General features: G+C 43.0%; 2 protein-coding genes across 2 annotated transcripts in view; both read left to right on the forward strand.

Moving 5' to 3' along the window:
- Positions 1–5,239: 5,239 nt before the first annotated feature.
- Positions 5,240–9,713, forward strand: LOC308390384 (nuclear factor 7, ovary). The gene has a single exon (XM_080872330.1). It carries the CDS (start codon positions 5,417–5,419, stop codon positions 6,818–6,820), a length of 1,404 nt encoding a protein of 467 aa, XP_080728456.1. The 5' UTR covers positions 5,240–5,416; the 3' UTR covers positions 6,821–9,713.
- Positions 9,714–10,305: 592 nt separating this feature from the next.
- The window catches only part of LOC308391092 (wings apart-like protein homolog), a 40,898-nt gene continuing 26,271 nt past the window's right edge, over positions 10,306–24,932 (forward strand). Inside the window, exons 1-4 of the mRNA XM_080873554.1 lie at positions 10,306–10,617; positions 11,280–11,743; positions 18,557–19,298; positions 21,046–21,434. Of these exons, the coding sequence (XP_080729680.1) occupies positions 11,302–11,743; positions 18,557–19,298; positions 21,046–21,434 (1,573 nt within the window). The 5' untranslated portion in view covers positions 10,306–10,617; positions 11,280–11,301. The remainder of the gene's footprint in view (positions 10,618–11,279; positions 11,744–18,556; positions 19,299–21,045; positions 21,435–24,932) is intronic.

The raw sequence follows: 24,932 nt of genomic DNA on the forward strand, positions 1-24,932 counted from the left end.
ATAATTTTGCTCTCTTTTTAAATTGAGCCTTTCCTACTCGATTGTATGGGATTACATTCAGTTTTATTATCTAAACTTAAATTCTTAAATTATTATTATTATTATTTTTTAATACTGATGAGATATTTTATTTTGTAATTGTGTTTTATTGCCTTTTTATTAATTTTTTGTTACTGTTTTCTTCACTGTTTTAGTTCCTGTAACACAGACAGCTGATGTCATCTTACCTCATTGAAAACCTTGATGATGAGTTTAATGCACAAAGTTTAAATGAAACAATTTTTCTAATTTATGGGGGAAATGTATTTTATGTAAAGGGTGCTAATGGGGAGGCTAATTCATGTTTTCCTAGTTTACAGTGATTATGGGGGAAAATCTGCTCAAACACTGTTTTGCCAAATGTCAAATTTCTGCTGTAAAGAAGAAAAACCTTACACTATGTCATATTTTATTCACATTTATTTTTGAAATTGCAATACAGTCCAAGACAGACAAGTGAATGAATCAACATAGGTCTACATTTCTTTCTTTATTAAAATTTTCACATATTGTTTCCAGTGCTCATAATTCATAGAAACATATAAATGTAGTCCGAATTTTGTCTGAATGGTCACATTTCTGCTTTTATTTTGAAGGGAGCATAGATGTGACACATTCCTACTGTTGGCAGCTTGATCATGTTGCAGATTTCCAGCCAATCAACTGAGATGAAGTTTTTTTCCCTCCTCGTCTCTCGCTCTCTTTGCAAAGGATTATGGTAGATGCACAGAAACAATAACAGAGCTGTAAGCACGGAGGCCTGTGCAGCAGGATGTCAGCAGGTCAGCTGAAGGACAGCGAGCACAGAGTCTGCGACGTGCTTAAGAGGGGCTCTTCAGCAGGACGTATTTATCCAGATCTATGTGCACAAGGAAACGTTTCAAGCTGTGATATTACAATCCTGAGGCCTGGAACTAATGACTGTTTGTTTTAATGTTTTATGTTACTGCAAACATCCAAAGTAAATGCATACCCCACATGATCTGGTATACCATTTCATACACAACCAGGGGACTTCCCAGAGCCCGCGACTGGCCTTAAGTGTGTGTGGGTGTTGTTTCATTTGTTTGCTCGTGTGGATAGTCTCTTTGTGAGGACGATGAGGAGGAGGAAGAAAACAAAACCAACACACACACACACACACACACACACACACAGGACGGAGCCGAATAAACAGGTGGGCGAACAAACGTGCAAACACACACAGGCAGGCGGTGTTTACAGTCACCTCTCTCAGACCTGATAGTCTTCATTTGTCTAAACTAAAGGCTGCGAGCACTTCTAATAAAAACACTCCCTTCTACACAACATCTTCTTATGAACTGAACATAACATGTTTGGACGGGCTGCCAGGAGAAAACATCTGCTGTCTAAAAAGAGCACACAGCACCTATAAGCACAGTGGAGCAGGCATGATGTTTTGGGCACCTTGTCACTCATTTGACCATGAACTCGTCTGCATAACAAATTATTCTTGAGGCAAATGTGAGGCCACCTGCTTCACAGCTAAAGCTTGGCCAAAATGAGGTCATGAAAGCAGAGCAGCAAGTCTACAAGAAAATGGCAGAAAAAGAACTGATGTGGTGCAACCTTCAGAGAGCTGTGCATAAACAAACACTGAAAACCTCTTTGAAGTCAAGCAGTGTGAGACAAAATTCCTCCACAGCAACAAAGTCGTGCAGACATCAATGACTTTGACTTACTGCTGCTGAAGGAGCCTCTACAAGCTGCTGAGCTGTGGGTTGTATTTCGTTTTTCACAGCACTGCAGAGAGACCTGTGAAAGTTTGACCACACATGAACCCTAAGCCTCAAACCAACGACAGGTAACATTAAGACACAATCATCGCGTCATTGCTCAACTGTGCATTTTGTGCTCCCACCCCAAATATCCAAAATTTTTATTTTTCACTGATTTTTTAAATGCAACTCATTCTTTTTTTTTTTGCATTTTTTAATATTTTCCTTTATATGCTATTAGTATGAGAAGCTGTCACAATGCACATCTCTACCCCTGAAACACACTGACAGAAACTGAGACATCAGCAGCTCCAAAATGAAGGAAAAATAAAAAGGCTGAAGGCAGAAGAACAAGACGATGAAGCAGAAATAGATTATTTGTAAATTCTGACATCTAGTGGTGAGAGACTAGAATCACAGTGACGAAATGCCTTTTCTTTTCTTTCACATCTACGGCTGGAAGTGTTGCAAAACTGACCCAAACTTCCCCGAGACTCCTGCTCAATCACAGCATAGAATAGCTAAAAGCTTTCTTTGAGCTCACTCACTCTGTGGCAACATGACTGCAGTGATAAATCCATCACTAAGGCCTAACAGGAGGATGTACCTGTGTGTATCTGTGTGGAAGGATGTGTGAGGGGGAAAACATGTATTTAGAACCACTTTCAGGTCGATCAACATTCCTGCCTTCACCTACAGCACAGCCACAGACTGTAAATAGTGACTGAAAGCCTGACAGTCATTGAAGAGGCCCACAGGGTAGAGCCTCGTGTCTAGCTGGGAGGAGCAGACCTACAACCTGGGAATGCCTCTGTGTCCTGAATGTTGTTCGGTATGTTTCAGCTGCTGATATTATGGGTTTTCAGCCACTATGTATGTGTTTTACCACCTATTAAAAGGGCCCAAACAAGGCTTTCCATGTCACTTTTTGTCCAGAAGCCTAATATTTCCAGCTCTGAGGGTCTTAAAATCAAACTTTAACAGAGAATAGGTTGCATAGTTAGCCAAAAAAACAAAAAAACAAAATCTATATTGGTTCACTATCACAAAAGCCAGGAGCAGAGATTCATTTATTCAGATAGTTTTGCTTCCTTTGGTAAAAGCAGTCACTAACACTATGATCCAGCTCCAGTGTAACAAAGCAGTTTGTGAAATATTTGACGTGGACACTGAACACCTCCCACTTCCTGTTCATGCTGTACCTCATTTTCTTCACATAAAAGCTATTGTAATAAAACAAACAGGCTGCCTGTGAGTGTGATGTTTTGCTTCGTGACCAAGCTGTCTTTGTTAGTTTAGTGTTTTGGGTTTTTTTTGACAAATGGTTATTCTGTAACTAAAAGTTTCTTTGTATGCAGACGATGATTTATTATATGTCAGTTTCAGCCCTTAGATGTTTGTTCTGTCGGCTGTTAGCAGACTGACTGTATTGCCCAGAATCCTCTATTTTAATCTCTTTAAGAAAGTGAGTTGATTGGGTGGTAAGTCATTTGGCTGCACTCATCTTTCTCTTTGTCTGTCTGCCGAATGTCAAAGGCCTAATTGTTTTTAAAGAAGCCACTGCCAGCGCTGCTGCCAGCTGCTGTGCCAGCTTATTCTTCAGAGCTGTGTGAAGCCTGAACTCTCCAGGTGTCACTGCAAAGCTCTGCCAGGTTCTCAACAACCAGCTCCTGCTCAGGGAGCATTTGGCAACAGCGCGAAGATCTGAAATCTGTTTATTGTCAGAATATCAAACCCCCACCTCCTCCTGGTACAGTAACTTTTGGTCTGAAGGCTGGCAGGAAGGCTGATGCTGGCACAGGGGCCACAGCATGCCACTCAGGGACTTCATCCAGGCTTAGTGCTCCTCAGTAACTGTTGGAAAGATTTTTCAGGGTCGCTGCCAACATGACCTGAGTGGCCCGGAGAAGCAGACAGCCACAGCGGGGTGCATGTCAACAAGTACTGGGACATCCATCCATCTCTGATGTTGTCCCCCCATCTCTCTTCAAAAACTAGTTTTTCACAAAGCATTCAAATGCAAAATTCTCATTTGGTGCTCAAAAATAATCATTCTGCATCTTAATCTGGGCCGCATCCATGTTATGGACATTATGATTTGAATCTTTGGCCATATTTAATACAGACATCCACCATCAGAGGTGTACACAGAATATGAGGAGAAGCAGAACAGATCACATTCAGTGACACATAATGGAGGCACGGCTTCAACTTCGTGGAAAAATTTTGCTTCTTGAAAATTCTTGTTTGCTTTATGGTAATACATCTATGGTGTAATGCAGTAGCATGTAACATGTAGCCTGCTGGGTGTGTGTGAGGCAGGTCTGACTTAGCGTTAGTTAGGAACATACCGGATAGCCCAGTTTTTTGCCTCCTCCACACCTTCCTCCTTTTAAAGTGAAGTTGAGTCAGCATACCTGCAAGCTTTGTGTTCAAGCTGAAACACTTTCCACTTTAACATCTCCCACGTGTTTCTGCACATGCAGCAACCAAAGGGAAGCATCTTCAGCTCCCATAATTTGGCTTTTTTCAAGCAAAACAAACCATGTCAGACATCAGAGCAGCAGAGCGTGTCTGCAGACAGCATGCTCGCTTCTTAGAAATGCCACTGTACTGCAATTTATTGAAATGACACCAGGGGGTGCGCTGTGAGATGGACAAAATAAATATGTGGAACAAAGCTCCTCAAACTGTGTGCTCAGCCCCACCGACATGCAGCAGGTGAGGCAAAGACAACCAGGGAGAAAAATAGGAAGTCATTGTGTATTTAAGTTCAATAAAGGAGATTTTTGTGGCAAACTAACCAAAAAGGAGTTTTCTTACACTTATTGAGATGAAAACTTTACAGCTAAAACGTCTTGATGCATTCTCAACCGTCCAGGTAAGTAGATCCCAGAAGGTTGATTCTGTTCAACCTTTGGAGATTTACAGCTGAAACAAACATATTTAAAGCCTGAATAGTTTCTTTCTGCAGCTTCGCCTGGATACTGAAGTTAAGTGCATGGTCTCTTTGACTGACAGGTGTTCTGACACAGCTTGGACCTCTCCAATGTGCTCGTGCCGCTTGGAGCATTTCTTTAAAGGAATTCTGTGGCGTACAGAAGCTTCCAGTTTTAGAGAGTGCACTTTTCTTATTTATTACTCCGTTACTTTGCACTGATTAGCAGACATCTGTGTTTATGGAAGAAGCTGAACTTATCAGTCCGCTCTCTCATCCAAGAGATGCTGTAGATCTCATGATCTCATTTAACGGATCTACAGCATGCTCACACATGCCGCTGGTGTCTGTGCGTGACTGAAAGCTAAGAGCATGTGGAAGGTGCAAGCACCTGCAGTTTCCAGAGAGCGGTGTAAGAGAAGTCTCTGGAGTGTTACAGTTATTTGACAGAGCTCCACCCACTCTGGCTCACCTGACAAACACGACTATCAGGAAACACGACTTCTTGACAGTAAAGGGAAGGAAAGCGTCACCTTTACACTGACGCGCTGAGCAGCAGCAAGAATACCGGGAGCACTGGGATCTTACAAATTAAGAACGCTTGAAGGAAAGATTTTGCCGAAGACTTGTTGGGAAGGTTTTGGCACTGCCTCCTCCCTGCTGTCCGTCTCTGCCAGGTGTCTTTGTCGCTGAGGGGAAAATGGCTTTCCGTTCAGAGGAGGATTTATGCTGCCCTGCCTGTCATGACATTTTTAAAGATCCCGTCCTCCTCTTGTGTAGCCACAGCTTCTGTAAAGCCTGTCTGCAGAGCTGGTGGAAAGAGAAGCAAATCAAAGAGTGCCTGGTTTGTCGGACAGTGTGCGAGTGGAGTGATCCACCTTGTAACCGGGCACTGAAGAACCTCTGTGAGGGATTTTTGCAGAGTCAGAGAGCTTCATCGGGGTCTGACAGTCTCTGCAGTCTGCACTCTGAAAAGCTCAAACTCTTCTGTCTGGACCATGAGCAGCCCGCGTGTATCATCTGTCGGGATGCAAAAATCCACGCCGACCATCAGTTCAGACCCATTGATGAAGTTGCACAGGAACACAGAGAGGAGCTTCACACGTTCCTGAACCCTCTGCAGCACAAGCTGAAGCTTTTTAATGAAGTTAAAGTGAACTTACATCAAACAGCAGAGCACATTAAAGTGCAGGCTCTGCAGATAGAAAGGAGGCTTAAGGAGCAGTTTAAGAAGCTTCACCAGTTCCTAGAGGAGGAAGAGGAGGAACGGATGTTAGCTCTGCGGGAGGAAGAGGCGCAGAAGAGCCAAGTGATGAAGGAGAAGATGGAGGCTCTGTGTAGGGAGATGGCGAATCTTTCAGACACAGTCAGAGCCACAGAGGAGCACCTCAGAGCTGGAGATCCATCCTTCCTGAGGACCTACAAGGCTGTGGTGGAAAGAGTCCAGCAGCACCCCCAGCTGGATGATCCACAGCTGGGCTCAGGAGCATTGATAGATGTGGCCAAACACCTGGGCAACCTGACCTTCAACATCTGGAATAAGATGACAGACATGGTCTCCTACAGTCCTGTGATTCTGGATCCAAATTCAGCCAATCCAGAGCTCATTCTGTCTGAAGATCTGACTGGCGTGAGGCACGGAAAGAGAAGGCTCCTTCCAGAAAACCCGGAGAGGTTTGAATTCTGGGATTCTGTCCTGGGCTCTGAGGGCTTTAACTCGGGAACTCACAGCTGGGACGTGGAGGTTGGAGACAACAAGGACTGGGAGGTTGGGGTGATAGCAGAGTCTATGTGCAGGAGAGAATTTGTGGGCTCCACAGTGTGGAGCGTAGAATGCAGCCATGCCGGATACAGAGCGTTCTCCCCAACCAACAAATACATCGCTCTCTCCATCACAGAGAAGGTCAAGAAGGTCAGAGTTCATCTGGACTGGGACGAAGGGAAGCTGTCTTTTTTGGAGCCTGATACAAACACACACATTCACACTTTCACACACATATTCACTGAAAAACTGTGCCCCTATCTTTGCACCAGGAACCCACAGCTTCTGAAAATAGTGCCTGTAAAAGTGTGTGTGAGAAAGCTGACAGATCAGGAGGAGTGAAGTTACGGCTAGCTGGGCTTTAACCATGTAAGAGCACAGCTTTAATCACAGATTAGAAACAGGACAGATGGAGGCACAGTCACAAATCTGGCATCCTTCGTCAACGTGCTCATAGCCCGAAATGGTTTCATAAAGCCTTGTCAGGGCGCGTTGTTACTGTGTAAATACTGCTGCTCTTCAGTTTGCACATGCTGGCAAGCTGAAGTGCAAATATACACTATATACACTGTGCTACCTTAGTTGACATTTCGTAGTTTGCTACCAGGAGTGTTTCCAGGATTGTTCAGTGACCAGAACTGGAGCAGAAAACAGACTCGTGCAGATGATAAGAAGTGTAGTCAATAACATTTTACAATGACTCTTTACCTAAGCAAAAGTAATAGTAGTACAAAAGTTTAAGCAGCAGATGATTTTACCAACGTCTATATGAATGTGAAGCTTTGTCCCCCACAACACAGCACAATAATTTAATAGATCTATATTTTAAAATTTGAAAAATAAGAATTAGCTTAAGCTTTAAGTGTAGAATATAATGGTTGTAAGTAGAATGAAATAGTAAATAGTATTTAAATAAGTTTCCCGTCACACAGGCCTAAAGTCAGTGAGCCCCTGGGTTGTTCACGAGTGGCTTACAAACTTTGCTGGCACGAAAGTGTTTTTTAAAGAAGTGCATGGAGCTGCACCAGGATCTCCTCTAAATTGTTTGATCATAGCAGGTTGCCGCGGTAACCAGTAGTTTCCATAGAGAAGGCCAAATGTTCTGCCAACTCTCACACTTTTACTAAAGTTTTACTAAAGCTCGGAGAGTAAGTGTGAAGTTTTTGTGTCCTTAATGCAAACTCTAGTTAACAGCAGCAGTCTGCCAGCGACCGCAGCAACAACACGGAGAGCTCTGTTGCAGAAATGTCTGCTACCAATTTCACCTGGTGACAGCCAGAAGGTCGAGCAACCAGGTGAAACTGGTACAGGTGAAAACACGAGAAAATAAGGAAAACTAGAACAAGAATCATACAAAGGTATTAATTAAGGAACGTTTCTTCACTTTGACAGATTGTAATTGCTTAACAAGTGTGAATGTGTGTGTGAATGGGTGAATGACTGATTGTAGTGTAAAGCGCTTTGGGGTCCTCAGGGACTAAGTAAAGCACTATACAAATACAGGCCATTTACCATCACTCTCCAAATGGTCGGAGAATACAGATTTTTCCCTAGCAACCAGAGGTTGCCAGCGGGTCTCTAGGCCTGTGTGATTGAGGCCTAAAAGCACTGAGTTAAATTCCACACTACTATTCAGTGGTGTAAGATTAACAGTAGCCCGGCAGCATGGGTGTGGGTGGCATGGGCACAAATTATATTTCCAGGTGAGCCGGTGACACCCTCTGTGGAAACACTGCTGACACAACACAGCACCAAGTGCGACAGCCTTCAAAAGGAGCAGAGACCTTTCAACAATAACTGTATACTGATGATGGCCCTGATATTCTCCAAGGAAGTTCCAGTAACTTGAAGAGGTTAAAGCAGAAGCAGCACTCGGAGTTTAAAGTGTTGATGAAACGAGTAAGTAAAGGATTTGTTCAGTGCACTTCCAGCGTCGCTGGAACTTTATACTCTTCAGACTCTGTGCTCGACTCCCTGCACCAGCAGGTGAAGTTGTGCCGAAAACATCTATTGAACTTCATTAATTTTGGAAAAGCAAAAAGAGAGGCTTCTCCATTCTGTGACAACAACACCGTAGAACTGAAAATCCAATAGTCCCATGTTTTGGGTCACCACAGAGGAAATGCTCATTACAAATTAATGCAAGGTTGTTTGAAGTGATTATTTTTAATCTTTGATAAAGCATCCTTTCCTAATGGGAGGGGTCTCTTCCTGGATGACAATACAGTTCACATAGAGCTCAGTGATCATATGCTGTGACCTTGATCGTCAAAGCACCAAATGGGGGACCAGAAGCAGCGAATCTTCTTAAGACTCTTTTATTTGTCATCGTTCTGTCTGTTCCTCAAAGAGACACTCATCACCATCACGAATATGGATTTTGACACAATTATATGAAGTATAACTACCATCTAGTGTTCAGTTGTTTCATCATCTTAATGTTTCTTTTTTGATGCTATCATTAATCTTATGTAATCTTTTTGATTTTCAGGGCATATCACATAATCAAAGTAGCGCTCAACAGTCCAGAATACAAACACAAAGATGCTGCTTCATGTTCTGAGATGTTATTCTTTCTATCGTGTTTGATGGATTTAGAGAGAAGAGAAGAGTGTGTTATATTTTATTGATAAGGGGAAGCTTGTCTTTGAAACAGTGGACAAATTGTCACACAGTGTAGCTTTTCCATTTAGAGACAGGACATTACCCCCTCCACCCAGCACAGGTGTGACAGTGGCATTGTTTTCCTCCAGCTAACGAGTTTCAAGCCTCTAACAAGTAATGTGGAGACTGCCGTGGCCTCAGTCTGGTTGATCGATACCACTCTCTCATGTGGGACTGCACCACGGGACACAACAGAGGATATTGAATATTTCCATCCAGAACTGGGTCAGTTTGGGTTACAGCTGTTGCATGAAACACACAACAGAGGAACTATTTGTGTTGCACAACAAATGATTTTGACTTTAAATGTAATCTTGCCAAATGTTGTACCTTAAATGAACACTTTGAAAATATTTATAAGACCTGTATAAATCACAGTAGGGATCTGTTTACAGAAGGCAACAATGAACACTGCTGCTTGTTCGACGCTGGTTTGTGTATTATTTATGTGAACGGCTAAACAAGGTGCACTAATGAATTTGAGTATTTTTGCATTGATTCTGTTGCTTTTTATTTAAAAGCTGATGAACAGCCTGGTGAACAGTGGAAGATTGCTTTTTCAGTAAACTGCTCATCGTGTATATCACTGTGGTTTTTCTTTTTTAAACTGTGACTACCAAGTAAACAAAAAGTACAGTAGTTTTGCATTTTCAGTGAATTATTAACAATAAGTTACTAACAATACGTTAGTAATTCACTAGATTGGTTTAAATTATTAACTTGGTGATTCTTGAACTCATTTGGATTTTTTTGCAGACTTTAAAAGCCTCTACAATTATTTGTGTCGCATTTAGTGTCTACAATAGTGAATTTTGCGAGTTTACCTGAACGCAGCATTTGAAACGATAAGATTCATGAAGCCACTTGTGTGAAGTTTGAAACGTAACGTAAAGCAGTTCCGCTTAATGTAAAAAATGTAAAATTGGACAAAAAACTTCGCTTTTACAGAAACTTAGCAAAATAATAAATCCGCGTCACAGTGAATAATATATAGACGCATAGTTCACCATTAAATCCACATTTTCGAATTGCTCCGTCTTTACAAAAGCGTTCAGATCAGTTACTTTTAAAGGAAATTACGTTCACATGCGCCAATTTTACGCTTTTACTTTGAAATGTCGGCCGCGTGACTTCCGGTTACAGTATTTTCGCGGCTAGCTTGACACCGCGGGGGAGTCCAATGGAAGCCTTCGTCGCAGCCCGGAGGAGACAATCGAGTGAGATTTAACTCGAAAGCAGAGCTGATTTCATTAGATGGATCTTTAAAGGGCTTCTTTTCTCAACAGCCTTGGTCTGTGGTTTGTCACATTCGGTTTCAAACTCACCGATCGGCCTCTAACGGCGTCCGTTCGGCCTTGTTTATACTGTGCAGGGCTGCTTGAATCGGGGAAGCAGGCCCGGCTCTCCTGTGCCCGTTTAACGGCCGTCCTGCGGCTGGAGCGTGTTTTGTGCGGATCGGCCCTTTAGCTCACCAAGTAAGTGAAAATACCAGAAAACAGACAGCGCCAGTTTTAATGCAGGATATTCTCTGAGTTTTTCTTTTGGAGTTTCGACGTAACGCCATGTCAGTTTTTAGTTATTGTTAGCCATTAGCCTCGAGCTAACTCCGCTCTCTGTGTTGAGCTTACTGGTTATGCTAACGGCTGACACTCGACTTGCTTGAATACCAACTTCAGGGATGTAGAAGAGCTCTCACCGCGCATTTAAATGGAAACCCAGTCTGCTCTACGTGATATCCACTTGTAAAATTTGTTATGTTTTCATTAATATTTATGCTAGCGACCAACCTGTGCAGAAAGCTGCAAATGAGCACGGTTAGCATGGTGCTAAGCTAATGGTAGCCTTGTTTTGTATAACCAGCTGGCTGAGAAGTACTCCGGCTGTTAGCTGGCACTTCTGCCCTGTGTTAACCTAAGAATAAACGACTTTCTTTTTCAAAAAATGTTTTTTTTTAATTGTCAGTTTGCCTGTAAATAAAATTTAAAAAAGCAGAGCTTCATTTTACAGATGTTGATTGATTCTGTGTATTTCTCTTGGCGGCTCCGGATCAAGTTGTAAATTACATTTAGAGAATCACATACATGTTCGTCTCGCCTAAGATGCCCTCTCTTTCTACTCCTTGGTCCTCCTCTTTCAGAGAATATGACCCAGATGCAACAATGACATCTAGATTTGGTAAAACCTACAGCCGCAAGGGTGGTGAGGGCACGTCCAAGTTTGACGAAGTTCTCTCCACCAAGAGAGGCACCCTGAGCACCAAATGGGGTGACACCACCTACAAGGCCAAGGTGGGCTCAAAGCGTGCTGGCGCTCCCAAGAATGACTCAGTCCTGGAGGTGTATAAGAGGCCCCGTCCATGCGGGGACGGTTTGGATGACCCGTTTGGGTTTGACAGTGATGAGGAATCCAAGCCCGTGTCGTCCCGGAGCGGGAGCAAGTCGTCTCCCGCCAAGCCAGCCTCAGCAGAGCCGCCCCAGGCAGAACGACCTGGGGTGTCCCCGGATACAGGGAGCAGGTCCAGCTTCCAGGGAGCATCTAAGACCCAGCCGAGGGCGATGGACGACACCCTTCGGTTCTTCAACAGCAGCAGTGCCAGCACAGGTAATACACAGTCTGTTAAGATTTTCCTGAAAGTTAAATCTGCAGTGTGTCAGTGTAACGCCAAAGAGGTGACATTCACAGCCTTGCTAGTTTAAATGAGCCAGCTAGTAAGCTCAGGACACGGGTGTCTTGCATCGCGTGTCAAGCACATCAGGGTGAAGTCATTTAAACTTGGAAGAAAAGTCTAATGTTCGTTATTTTCTTCCAGCTGCTTCCCTTTCAGTTGGCAGTGATATCATTTCAGACACAGAGAAATCAGTTTCCCCGTTTGTACCCCTCTCAGCCGTTCCCTGTCAGCTTGACTCGCTTTCAGCTTTCTGTGACTGCTTCTGGCTGCCTGCCAGAGATGCGAGCTCGCTCCTCACAGCGAGCTTTGCCCCAGCGAGCACCTCAGATGGCTCAGAGGGCTGTTTTCACACTGATGGTACACCGAGCCACACTGACGGGAAGCTAGCATGACACTGAAGTTAAACCCTGCCATAAACATGTGTATTATCTGCATTCAAAGGCTGCAGATGTTGACTCGATAAATATGATAATGTCATTGATGAAATGGTTCTTTTTATAAAATAAAGGGCTGACGACGGCTTCTTTCAGAGTGGTCTGTTTGTACAGTTAAACAAGTCAATAGCACGTGGCTGTGAATCAAAAGTACATTTAAGCTTGTCAGCTTACAAAGGGCTGTAAAGATTGTGAGTAACAAGCACATTTGGCTGGCTTTATTACACCACAGGTACGCTGAACGTGCCACCGTTGTGTTTGCAGTGGTGAGATGAGGGGTATTGTGGTTTTTAAACAGACTCCAGCAAGGTTAGCTGCAGGCTGTTTACTTTCCTGTTCTTGAAGGCAGATGTCTAACCCTCATCACTTTCCTCCTTTCAAACTCTAATGTCTTATGGGACCTACATAACATTGGTGTGGTTGTATTTAACAAGGATTTAATATGAGCAGAGGCACACACCTCTCTCAGGTCTCCTTCAGCAAAGATGTCACAAAACAGCTCATCCAGGAGGCGTCCTGTCGGATTCTCGAACTGCTTTATCAGCCTCATGGAAGAGCAGCAGCTCTACTCTGAGCTCTTCACCCTCTGGAGTAGAATTGTGGTTGAGTGGGGTTAGCGTCTTTGCAGTCCAGTGGCGGTCTGTGGATGGTCCGTCTACCTGCAGAGAAAGCTGTTGTCGATTGAGGTTGTGCTACACAGGTCTGAGCTACCATCAGTCAGCTCTGCAGAAGAGCAAAGTGAAGAAGAGTGTTAAAAACAATGAAAAGCGTCCACTGCAGCCACCATCTGCTTTTCAGGCTGCATTTTTGATCTTCAAAGTTTTTCCCACGGACTCTGCCGTTGTTCTGTTCCCTGTTTTGGCCCATAAGAGTGCGCTGAAGTGAGGTTTTGCCTCATATACCCACAGATATTCGCCGCCAGCATACAACTCATAGCTGATTCGAGTTACTGAAACATTTCTAGAAATTGTAGGAAGTTCTGTGATTTGTTTTCCCGCTCTTCCCCGAATGCTCTCCTTTTTTATGTCCATATCGTCTGATCCTCAGCAGCATTGGGAGACTCCCAGATGATTACCTTCTTCAATGCAAAATACAAAACAATCTGACCACATGCAGGACTGGTTTACATATGTGTACATGCAAACCTGAATAATTACTGGTCATTTAAACACCATATATTAAGTTCAGTTTCACCAAACAGATTTTTCCCTTAGAAAAAGCTTTCTGTGGAAACAAATGTCTAAAACTAATACGAGTGCACGAATCGCCCGATACGCACAGATCACCTCACATGTCCTCGTGGTGCACAGATGCACGAATGTAGGCTTTGTTGACGTCCCAGTGTAAAACTGGGACCTCTGCAGGGGCCTAGAAAGCAGGGATAGGCCACTCCAGGCCTCGAGTGCCGGTGTCCTGCAGGGTTTAGATGTGTCCTTGATCGAACACAGCTGATTTAAATGGCTAAATGACCTCCTCAACATGTATTGACGTTCTTCAGAGGCCTGGTAATGACCTAATCATCTGAGTCAGGTGTGATGACCCAGAGTGAGATCCAAAACCTGCAGGACACCGGCCCTCGAGGCCTGGAGTTTCCTACCCCGGCTATAAAGGTTAAAATATTATTTAAATAAGCTGCTGCAACGTGCTGGTTGTTCTTCTGCTGGGTCAGTGCACAGCTCCAGATGGAGGGAGCGTAATGGTTGAGCTCCGCAGTGAGTATATGCAGCTGATCTCTGTACCGTTTGAATATACATGTAATCCAGGCAATGGAAATAGCACTTTGATGCTAATCTTACTATTCTGTAATAACAGCAGGCTTACATTATTGTTAGCTTAATGTCTAATCCTGAACATTTCAGGATGCAGCAGCTTATTTAAGCCATGTATTAACTGTCACAGGCTAATGAGTAGTTTCTGTAATTGTTAACTCTGTTTCTACTTGAGGGTCACAGGCTGTTCTGTTTATTTAGGACTGCCTGCTTTCTTTGAACAAACAAACAAAGAAAACCAATAAATCAGCAGCTTACATTTGTGGATCTGTGCAAAGCTGGCAGCATGAAATTTGTGTCCAAACCCCACGAGGGCATGTGACGTGATCTGTGCGTGTCAGGCGATGCGTCCACACGCAGTTAAGCTTTTGTGAGTGACGGGGATGCTACGTTTAGTTTTAGACATTTGCGTTCAAAGAAAGGTCTTAGAAAGAGAAAATAATCTGATTAGTAAAGCTGAACTTCAGAAATTGTGTTTAAGTGATCAGTATTTATTCAGGTTCGCATTGAGGCACGTTTTACGCGCAGTTAAATTGCATCATAAGCCGCAGACGTTTACGAGTCCTCAAACGTTGCACACAAATCACTACACATATTTGTAAATCTTTGTGTACGCTTGTGGATCATACCGTAGCATTAGCGAAGCTTTTGAGTCAAATTTCTCCCCATACCGTTCGCACTTAATGATGAGGAAGTGCTTTCTGCGATGTGGTGATGTGACGGGCAACGATAGAAACTAGGGCTGGGTGTCGTCACTGATTTCTAGAATCGATTTGATTCCGATTCACAAGGTCAAGAATCGATTTTAATCGATAAACCGATTATTAAAAACCCACCCCTAATAGAAACCATCAAAGACTCGCCACTGATGTGAACAGAGGAGAAGACGGTTCAGGATTCAATTTGCAGGAGAAAATGTTTTAGCGGGATCACTCAGCTGAGCTCGATTCTTCTGTTGCCACAGACGATCAGAAATTGGGCTTCTTGTGTCAACATTTACTGAGAGTCAGAGTCGGGGGAAGAAGGTGGTGGTGGTGGTGGTGGTGCAGTTGTGCTGTTTTGAAAGGGCGTTCTGAAGCTGAAGGGACTCGGATTGTCCGATAAACTGAGCAATTCGAAACCAGGTGGTTAATAATCAGCTGAGCAAATGCAAACTACTGTACTGTACTACTGCAGTGTGAGGGTGAGTCAGAGTGAAGTCTTTCTTTTTTTTTTTTTTTTTTAAGATGCAGCTTTATTTTGAACTTTAATGAGAAAATTTGCTTTGTTTGTCATATTTGGCATTCTGAGAAGCTACACCTGTTCATTTAGCGCTGCTGCGTCATCGTTTAAAACCGTTTGGAGGAATAAAATTAAATTTATCTGCCACAGAATTTTTTTCTTAAGGACTTGTCCTGCTGGGCAAGTTCAGATACAATGAATCTAAGAAGAATCTTAATGGTTACATTCACTCTTATCTGCCCGTCACAGACGTGTTGCGCTCTCAGAGTTCAGAGTCACTTTCTGTGACGTTTCACTGCTGTAGAAAGAATCCAACTTACTGGAGCTCACAAAGTTGCTGCGTTTGAAGGCATTTTAATAAAATGAAGACAAGTTATTGCCAAAGACGAGAGCCTAAACCAAACACTAAACTCGGTCCTAAACTAATGCTGATTTAAAAAAAAAAAAAAAAAAAAAAGAAAAGAAAAAGGGGGGAAAAAAAAAAGGGAAACTAATGAAGCCGACTGGTGACAAACCAAGTCTTCGTTGATGGGGGAAATGGCTGGCTCCACAGTTAATGAACACGGGTTATTAAATGATATTGAGGGTAACAGAGAGTAGGACTCTTCTTCCTTTAGTGAAGGAATCTTTAAACTTTTAGTTCAAGACAAACATTTGGAGGCTCGTGCAGGTTGGAGCCCAGAGTCCTTCTGACTTGGTGGTTCTTACCTGGTTAAAGATTAAACACAGAGTACCTCTGTGCTGCCTAATTTTTGTTTTTAATACACCGCTCTGCAAACCCTTTAGACAGTCGCACACCCACACAGGCTGGAACACATACTGACATCAAGCCCCATCTGCCTCGCAAAGCCAAAGTACGCAAACTGCCAGCTTTGCACCTTCCCGAGGTGTCACCTCTCCAGACTCTTATTTTTATCTGCCCGGCTTTAAAGGAATGCAAGGCGATCAGCTTCCATCATCAAACGGCTTCAGAGCAACATTTTGAGTTTCTCGTAGGCTACAGAACACACACTGTGTGTGTGTGTGTGTGTGTGTGTTGCTCCTCGCTCTGCCATCTGCCAAAGAACTGAAAGTGTGTTAATCACTAGAACATTTTGCAACCGCGTCAGCAGTAAAAACAGCACATGACTGGAAAAACAAACCCGAGCCCTTTGGTTTCCAAAAACGCCAAACTCAGAGCTTATCTGGGATCCTTTAGTTAAGACTTGACGTTTTACACGTGCACGTTCAAAAGAAGGGGATTGGAGGGCGCTCAGAAAGGCCTGCTTCCAACCCTGCTTGTGGTTAGCCGTCATGAAGGTGTCCGATAATTAATTTATGTGTTAGGTTAATTTAGTCAGAATAACTTGAGTGTTTTTCGTAGAACTGGCAGACACTAATAGCTAACCTGTGTCTGTACCTGAGTTGTAGCCACGGAAACCCTCAGAGCTGCACGGCGTCGTTCACGTGGACTTGTTTTGATAAAGTTAGAAGAAATCGTTGGAGGGCTGAGAAGAAAAGACTAAATGACTCATCTGCAGCTCTCGGTTCACGTCACGCTTTGAAAGGACAGTAAAATATTTGAAGTCATGGAGGAATCATAGCACTTTATACGTTTTACACTCAGTTGATATCAGATTAAACACTTTGGGGAAAAAACGAACAAACAGCATTTAGATCTTAACCAGAAAAAGACCTGTGTCCACAGACGTACACACCTTGGTGGCGTTGGAGTGTGGGGCCTTTAAGGACCTTTAGCAGTCCTCTGGGGGCCTCGCTCGTTCTGTGTGTTTGATCTTCTCTCTTTATTTTTAATTTGTCAAATAAAGTCTGAATCATAAGCTGAAGTAACTGAAATTGCCTCCATTCCAGATTTGCTACCAATCAACCTTGAATCAAAAACCGCAGAAGCTGATATTATGTGACGCTACAGCGTGAAGCAATTTCCTGTTTGCTCAGAGGGGAAAGTGAAGCATTGTGAGTTATGTGCCATGGCAGAAGTGACACAAATAACCGGGGGTGCTAATAACCAAACGGCATGAATTGTCCTGGAAGTGGCTCCAGACCCATTTTGATTCTCTTGAAGAATTACAGCTGCTGGCAAATGACTGTTTGCTGTGAGACCTGGCTGCTGTTCCAGGTGTGTGTGTGTGTGTGTGTGTGTGTGTGTGTGTGTGTGTGTGTGTGTGTGTGTGTGTGTGTGTGTGTGACCTGCTTTTATTGCGTAACGGTGTTTTTTGAAATGGTGTAAGCTTTGGGTGCATCATCATTGTGCCGAGGTGTCTGTGAAGTTCAGCGGTAAAATGTAAAGTGAATGTAGGGCATATAGAGTGTGTGTGTGGTTGGGGGGCTTTCTTTTTTCAAATTTAAAGAAATAAAATGAGGGGGAATTATTTGGCAAGCAGATGTTTAAGCAGATCTAAGCTGCTTAAACAAGTTTGAGCATTCGGTTTCAAGAACACATCATGCAGAACCACGCGGTGTCTCATTCCTTCGAGTCCGGCTCAGAGAACATTGGAGGTGGAAGTTGGCAGAAAAGTTTCTCAGTTTAACCAACATGTTCTTGTCTAGTTTTTAAATTCTGTGTTTTCTGGTTTGTAGACAAACTGCAACAGGTTTCAAAAGCAAAGCCTCACCTTTAAACCCTGAAGTTTATTGTCAGTTTACTAACTGATTATAAGAGTAATAGTCACAAACTGCAGCGTAAATTTCCTTCAGTAGCATAAATTCCAGTTAAAATTCTAATGAACCTGAAAGTCAGTATTGGGTGTGGCCACCTTTAACCTTCGGCACAGCCTGAACTCTCTGAGGCAACTTTCCTATCGTAGTCTTCAGGGATAGTTTCAGTAACGTTGAGGTGTGTGTGTGTGTGTGTGTGTGTGTCCAGGTGTAATGCATTGGCTGTGTGTTTGGGTTCATTGTCATGGTGAGAATGAAGCTGCAGTTATTATATTTTTTTTTAATTAGTTGTTATTATGATTATTACTATTTTTCTGTTTTTAATTCACTTTGCTGGCTTCAGACAAGGTTCTGTGTGAAGGTCTTTTCTTTTCCCCCCTCCAGGCATATAAAGACTGACATTTTATGTGTATATTTATCTTCTTTTCATTATTTTTATAAGCACACAGGTCTAGTTTTTATGTTTTTTCAGTCAGCAAAGATGTATTTTCTTTGTTGTTCTAGTTATTTGTGCAGCACCTTTTCCTCTTTCAAATATTAAAGTTTAGTCCATTTGATCTTTAATACAAATTTGCTTGTGAAAACTGGAACTGGACCAGCATAAAAATGACCGGTACCTTCAGTGACTTTGATGCACTGACTCTGACTCTGTTTTCATTCTCAGGAAAGTCCAAGCAGAGCTTGTTGTCCTCGTCGTCAGAGAACCAGCACAGCTACACGTGGTACCAAAACGTTTCTGAGAGCGACAAGAAGCCCCTCGCCCAGACCACCACCCTGAAGACTGGCTCCAAGGCAGAATCCACCTATGACTCGTGGGATGTTATAATGGGCCTCCGGCCACCTTCTCCCACACAGGAACCCCGCAACCCTGCCCCTACTCTGTCATGGGCTTCGGCGGGCGTCACGACGGCAGGCGGCTGTGACCCGGTGCAAACTCGGCACGACAAGACCCCCTCTCCTCCACAGCTGCTCCTCAGCGACAGCGACGACCTGCAGGGCAACCCTGACCTCACTGAGACGTCGGATTACTCCCAGATGTCGACCTCATCGTCACTTGAAAGGAACTCGAACTGTCGGACATACAGGAGGCCCAACAAACAGGGCAAAGCCTCGGACTCCAGCAGCTTCGCAGCCACTGTTTTTGGCTCAGATCTTCCCAAATCCGCATCTGACAGCAATAACAAAACGACAGGTGGCAGAGGGAGCCAGGGCAGGACGAGGGACTACACAGTGTTGCACCCATCCTCCATATCTATGTGTAACGTCACCATCCAGGACCGAGTGGTGGAGGAGTTTGGGACTGATGCAGCACCCGCTTGTGGTAGCGGTAGCGCCGGTTCAGGCAGCACGACGCAGCTGGGAGAGGCCGGGTGGCAGCGGAAGAAGTTGGAACAACAGAATACAAGGTTGGTTAACGGGCACCGGCGGTCCTTGTGTGTCAGGGTGTTCCACAGTGTGGACAGTTTGATGTGTAACTGCCTACACCTGCTGATATCCCACAAGAACTACAGGAAGTCTAAAGTATCCCAGTTTTCCATCTAACAGATTCAATTCAATTCAATTTTATTTATATAGCGCCAAATCACAACATAAGTCACCTCAAGGCGCTTCATAGATACAGAGAAAAAAAACCCAACAATCATATGACCCCCTATGAGCAAGCACTTTGGCGACAGTGGGAAGGAAAAACTCCCTTTTAACAGGAAGAAACCTCCGGCAGATCCAGGCTCAGGGAGGGGCGGGGCCATCTGCTGCGACCGGTTGGGGTGAGAGAAGGAAGACGGGATAAAGACATGCTGTGGAAGAGAGACAGAGGTTAATAACAGATATGATTCAATGCAGAGAGGTCTGTTAATACATAGTGAGTGAGAAAGGTGACTGGAAAGGAAAAACTCAATGCATCATGGGAATCCCCGGCAGCCTACGTCTATTGCAGCATAACTAAGGGAGGATTCAGGGTCACCTGGTCCAGCCCTAACTATATGCTTTAGCAAAGAGGAAAGTTTGAAGCCTAATCTTAAAAGTAGAGATAGTGTCTGTCTCCTGAATCCAAACTGGAAGCTGGTTCCACAGAAGAGGGGCCTGAAAACTGAAGGCTCTGCCTCCCATTCTACTTCTAAATACTCTAGGAACAACAGATCGACCTCATCCCTCAGTCAAACAACTCGCTCTGTCTCTTTTTTTTCTTTTCTTTTTTAAGTAACTGAGTTGTGCGACATCTGGTGATGGACACAAAGCTTGATGATCATTCTCTTTAGTCCACATCCACAGCAGACCTGTAGAAAGTGATTCAGTAGGTCCATAAACAGAACCTGGATGCTGAACATGCCAGCACGAAGCACCCAGAGTACTTCATTTGAAATTGCAGCCACTAAAAGCATATTTTGAGTTTTAATATTTTATATTAAACTGCTTAATAAAATATTTGTAACAGACTTGGAGAGAAAATACAGATTTAAATCAGACTGTTTCAAAGTAGTTTATTATAACAAGCAAAGAGTCATTTAATATCAGGTTTGAGACGTTTGAGAGGAGAAAAACATAAAGCAAATACATAAAAATGCATGTAGGTAGTTGTTTATGCTGTGTGACTTCTCACAGGCACGGGGACATATTATTCAGTGAAAACCATCTATGATGCCTTTCATTTCACACATTTTACATCTTTACCATATCTCCGTCTCAGTGTGAGGCCGTGGGCCTCTTTGGTCTCATTTCAGTTGCTGAGACTTCATTTACTTCCACTCCACTGTAATATTTTGGCAGTTAGCGTAATGCCCTTTGTTTTGCCAAGAAGAACGAGCGCTCGGTGATTTAATTTTTTTCATTTGAATTAAATGACCTTGGTCACAGAAAAAAGTCCATCCATCTGAATTGCAGGGTTTTTTTCTTTTAAAATGCTGCAAGAAATCAAATTGATATTGATTTTGCTTTCATTACCTGGGCTGAAAACGATACATTTTATGAGGGAAAGTGTTAACTAGAATATGGTGGTTTGCCATTTCATGTTCGTGCTAATCATGAAACACGTTAGACTGAAGCCTGAAATGAAAAATCCTCTCCACAAGTATACTTTTACACATTAACATTCAGTTTTAATTAAGTCGTCTCAGCAGAATATTAACGCCGTTCCTCTGGATGTCCTCTCCGCAGGTTCAGGCAGACCCAGACCAAGTCGAAGAAGGACAGTAAGCTGGACCTGTTTGGCTTTGAGGACTCGGAGGCCCAGCAGGAGGAGAACAGTAGCGACAGCGCGGATGGCCGGTCCAGTTACAAAATCAAATACTTCGGTTTCGACGACATGAGCGACAGCGACGGCGCTGAAGACGACGGCGGCAGGGCTAAGGAGAGGAGGAGGGCCAAAAAGAAGGCCGCCATCACCACAGCGACCCCGGTGGTCACCATAGAGGAAATGCCAGCTGATGACCCGCCAGATCCGTTTGAAAGGCTGGAGGTCCAGGAGATGCTGGAGGTCCAGGAAAGGCCGGCAGTCAAGGAGAGCAAGAAGAACTCTGAGAAGCAGGAGAGCAGGATACGAACAGGTTAAAACACCAACACTGCCTGACTGATAACGCCGATGTAGTGATGAGGATATCTCGTGAAACCACCTTTTTTACAAAATCAGCCACAGAGCCGTGTGCAAAGTGTTACGGTAACATGAGCAGGCTTGTTGTTTTAATCCTGTGCATATCATCCAATTAATTAAGGAAGGACTGAGCTGAGTATCAAATAACATTCTGATCCCAGCTCGCCGACCTGGATCAGGTGTCTTGATTATGGACCTCTCCTTCAGTTTGACCTTTCCTTCAAGGTCAACACATTGATCTGCAGGTCAAAGTGATGATAATGATTTATAGAGCTACTTAAAAAGCATTCTCCGAGTGCTTCTTGTCTTTTCATATTTAAAATTTCTGATTTAAGAATAATCTGTGGTAACGTAAGCCAACACGACTGAAAAGCGTCGGCTCGACTCGCTCACTCGATCTCTTCAGTGTAACACTTGTTGGGAAGGTCCTGTTGTGTTATTTCATGTCTGGCGCCTCTGTTTGCTTCACACTGTGTGTGAGGTGTGTGCTCAGAGAGCAGGGAGAGGGGAACGGACTGCAGCGACAGCAGTGAAGACCGAAATGAAACTCTGGCGAATAAATTGGTCGAATAACATTTATTTGTTTTGCAAAGTTGAAACGATGTTCAAGTTTAGTTGGACGTCGCCTTATATGTGAAGTAGAGCTGGGCGATAGAACGATAACGATATGTATCGCGATATAACTTTTACTCGATAGAGAAATTAAGCTATCGCGATAGACCTCGCCGCTCTTGTCCTCTTAAAATAAAAAAAAATAAAAGTTTAGCCAATCCAAACTAAGTAGCGCAGAGCCGAACCAATCACAGCCGCAGCGTCACGTCGCGTGACTTGTTACGTACAGCACAAGTGCCAAGCCGCACGTGTGTTTGTTTGGGAAGCAGCCAGCGCGTAATGGAGGAAATGAGTGTGCCGACTAGAAAAATCAACCGAGCGTGACCGAAGAGAAAACAGATGATGGTTCCAACGCCGGAGAGATTGTCGAACGGAAGAGCCATAGAAGTTCCGTAGTGTGAAGGTATTTCAGCTATTTCAAGTCTGACAAAAAACAGAGTAGCGTGCACTGTAAATGTACCGAAAGCAAGTCTGGAAATACAATAAACTGGTGCATGCGTCACACTGTGCGCCACGTTATTGTTTCGGTGAAAAGAATTTCTACAATACTGTTACTGTTAATTCTACTCTCTGCAGTGTTTAAATGCTTACATATACACACAGTTACTGTCCCTCCACACATACGACTCGGTTCTGCTTCTATGTCCCAGCTTTGTTTACTTTTTCCCACCGAGGCTTCTAGACTTCTGATTGGCCAACATTTCTGCACGGTTAGGAATCTAGCGCCACCTGCTGCTTTGGCATGTTCATAGCAGCGTTTTCCTTCATTTCTGCCTTTATGTGTGGACGGGATTATTTTTTAAAACGAAAACGGAAAATCTCCGTTTTCAAAAATACCCGTGTACGTGTGGACGTAGCCTCAGTCTCTGACTGGAAGCGCTAATTCGTCATTCGGCTTTTGTCAGACTAAAGTAACTGTTAAAACTGTTTGAAAAGCTAAGCTATACAACAAGGAGAGATTGAGAATTTCCTTTTAGTTCTCAGTTTATTTGATGTTGACAAAAGTTAGTCAGTTTTGTCTGTTCTTCTGTAAAACAAACTAAGATTTATTTTTACAATTAATATTTTGTTTCTAAGTGGAATTGACAATTTAGTCTGTTTTGTTTGTTCTATTTTGAAACTTAAACGCTTTAGCGGCTGCCTTTTGTGTAGTTTGCAATATTTGCCTTTATTTATCTGAAAAAGTCTCATGTTCCTTAAGTACATCTACCAGAGGTGGGACCAAGTCATTGTTTTGCAAGTCTCAAGTAAGTCTCAAGTCTTTATCCTCAAGTCTCAAGTCAAGTCTCAAGTAATGTCAGGCAAGTCAGAGTCGAGTCTCAAGTCACTGGTGTAAAAGTCCGAGTCAAGTCACAAGTCTGAAACTTTGAATTTCAAGTCCTTTCGAGTCTTTAAAAAAAACAAACGAAAAAATAATGTTGCAGTTATGCTAAATGTAAATATTAGACCATGTAATTTTAAAATCTGTGTTTTTCTCAACACATACAAAATAGTGAACTTAGAAAATATACACAAATTGTGAAATCGCACCTCTTTAAAATGCAGCTCAATTAAACCTAGCTCCAAGAATAATTTTCACCGACAGTTCTGAGATAAGCTGCATGTTATTCTTGGATGCGGTTGTAGGACCAGCTTTAAAATCGCATGACAAAAATATCATACACATTAAAAAAAACTGTATCACCAACGTAGCCTGGAAAACATTTGCTAGTTAGATGAAGTCAGCTATCTCATCTTAGCATATTTATATGCATATTTATAATTATACGGTTCTTGGAGTGAGTGCATACACTCATGAAGTTTAGTAACTTCCGGTCACTGCAACAAGCCCAGGTACAGTTTACCGACGGATGGGTGCAGGACCTTGAAATGCACCGTGTAGAACGAAAGACCATCGTACGTATCATAAGTTTACCAGTCTCACAAATCGTCTTCATAAATACACATTCGTTAACCGTTTATTAATATAACCTTTGAGCTCAACGGTAATTAATTAGTAGTGGAAATAATTTCTGGTAGCATCACAGAAATGTAGCAGTGACAATAATATTGTATGCTGTAATCGTACTGGGCAATTAGTGATACAAAAAACCTGTTTTATCCTGTGAATAAAAGTATGTGTTTTTGTCAGTGTACCATAATAACAGAAGCGAAACGCAATATTGTGTCAGGACAATTTACTATTTATGCACAATAAATAAAGGAGCATAGCGCGACAATTTCTGTTCAGCGCCAGACTTGCTTGTAACCTATATCACCAATTATGTTAAGAAAAATGACGCATTAACTACAACAGCAGACTGACCTTTGTGTAAATGCTTGGAGCAGACTAACCTGTGAGCTGGAGTGTTCTAGGACGTTATATTTGATCTTTGAATGGCTGCAATCCAGTCGCCTCTTTGTTACTTCGGAAACATGGCTTGAACAATTTCTCTTCAACGACGTAATCCGATAACAACCGATCTCTTTACCCGTCGGCTTCCCGTGGCTGTCATGCGACCGGCTATTGCAGTTAATAATACAACAGCTTCTTGACATTTTTGTGTTTCTTTTTATCGCTGTGTGACTGATTTTAATTGAAAGCCTGCGTGCGCTAGTACCGCTTGCCACGAGTTCCCAGAATCCTTTGCGGTTCTACCCGTGAATGACGTCACATTTTCAATCTCCATATAATATGCATGTTAAATTTTATATTTGGGGTAAAATATCAAGTCTTTTCAAGTAAACCGGTTCAAGTCCAATTCAAGTCCCAGGTCATTGGTGTAAAAGTCCAAGTCAAGTCACAAGTCTTAGAACATTTTTTCAAGTCAAGTCTAAAGTCATAAAATTAATGACTCGAGTC

The sequence above is a fragment of the Rhamphochromis sp. 'chilingali' genome, assembly GCF_963969265.1.
Source record: "Rhamphochromis sp. 'chilingali' genome assembly, chromosome: 22".
NCBI lineage: Eukaryota > Metazoa > Chordata > Actinopteri > Cichliformes > Cichlidae > Rhamphochromis > Rhamphochromis sp. 'chilingali'.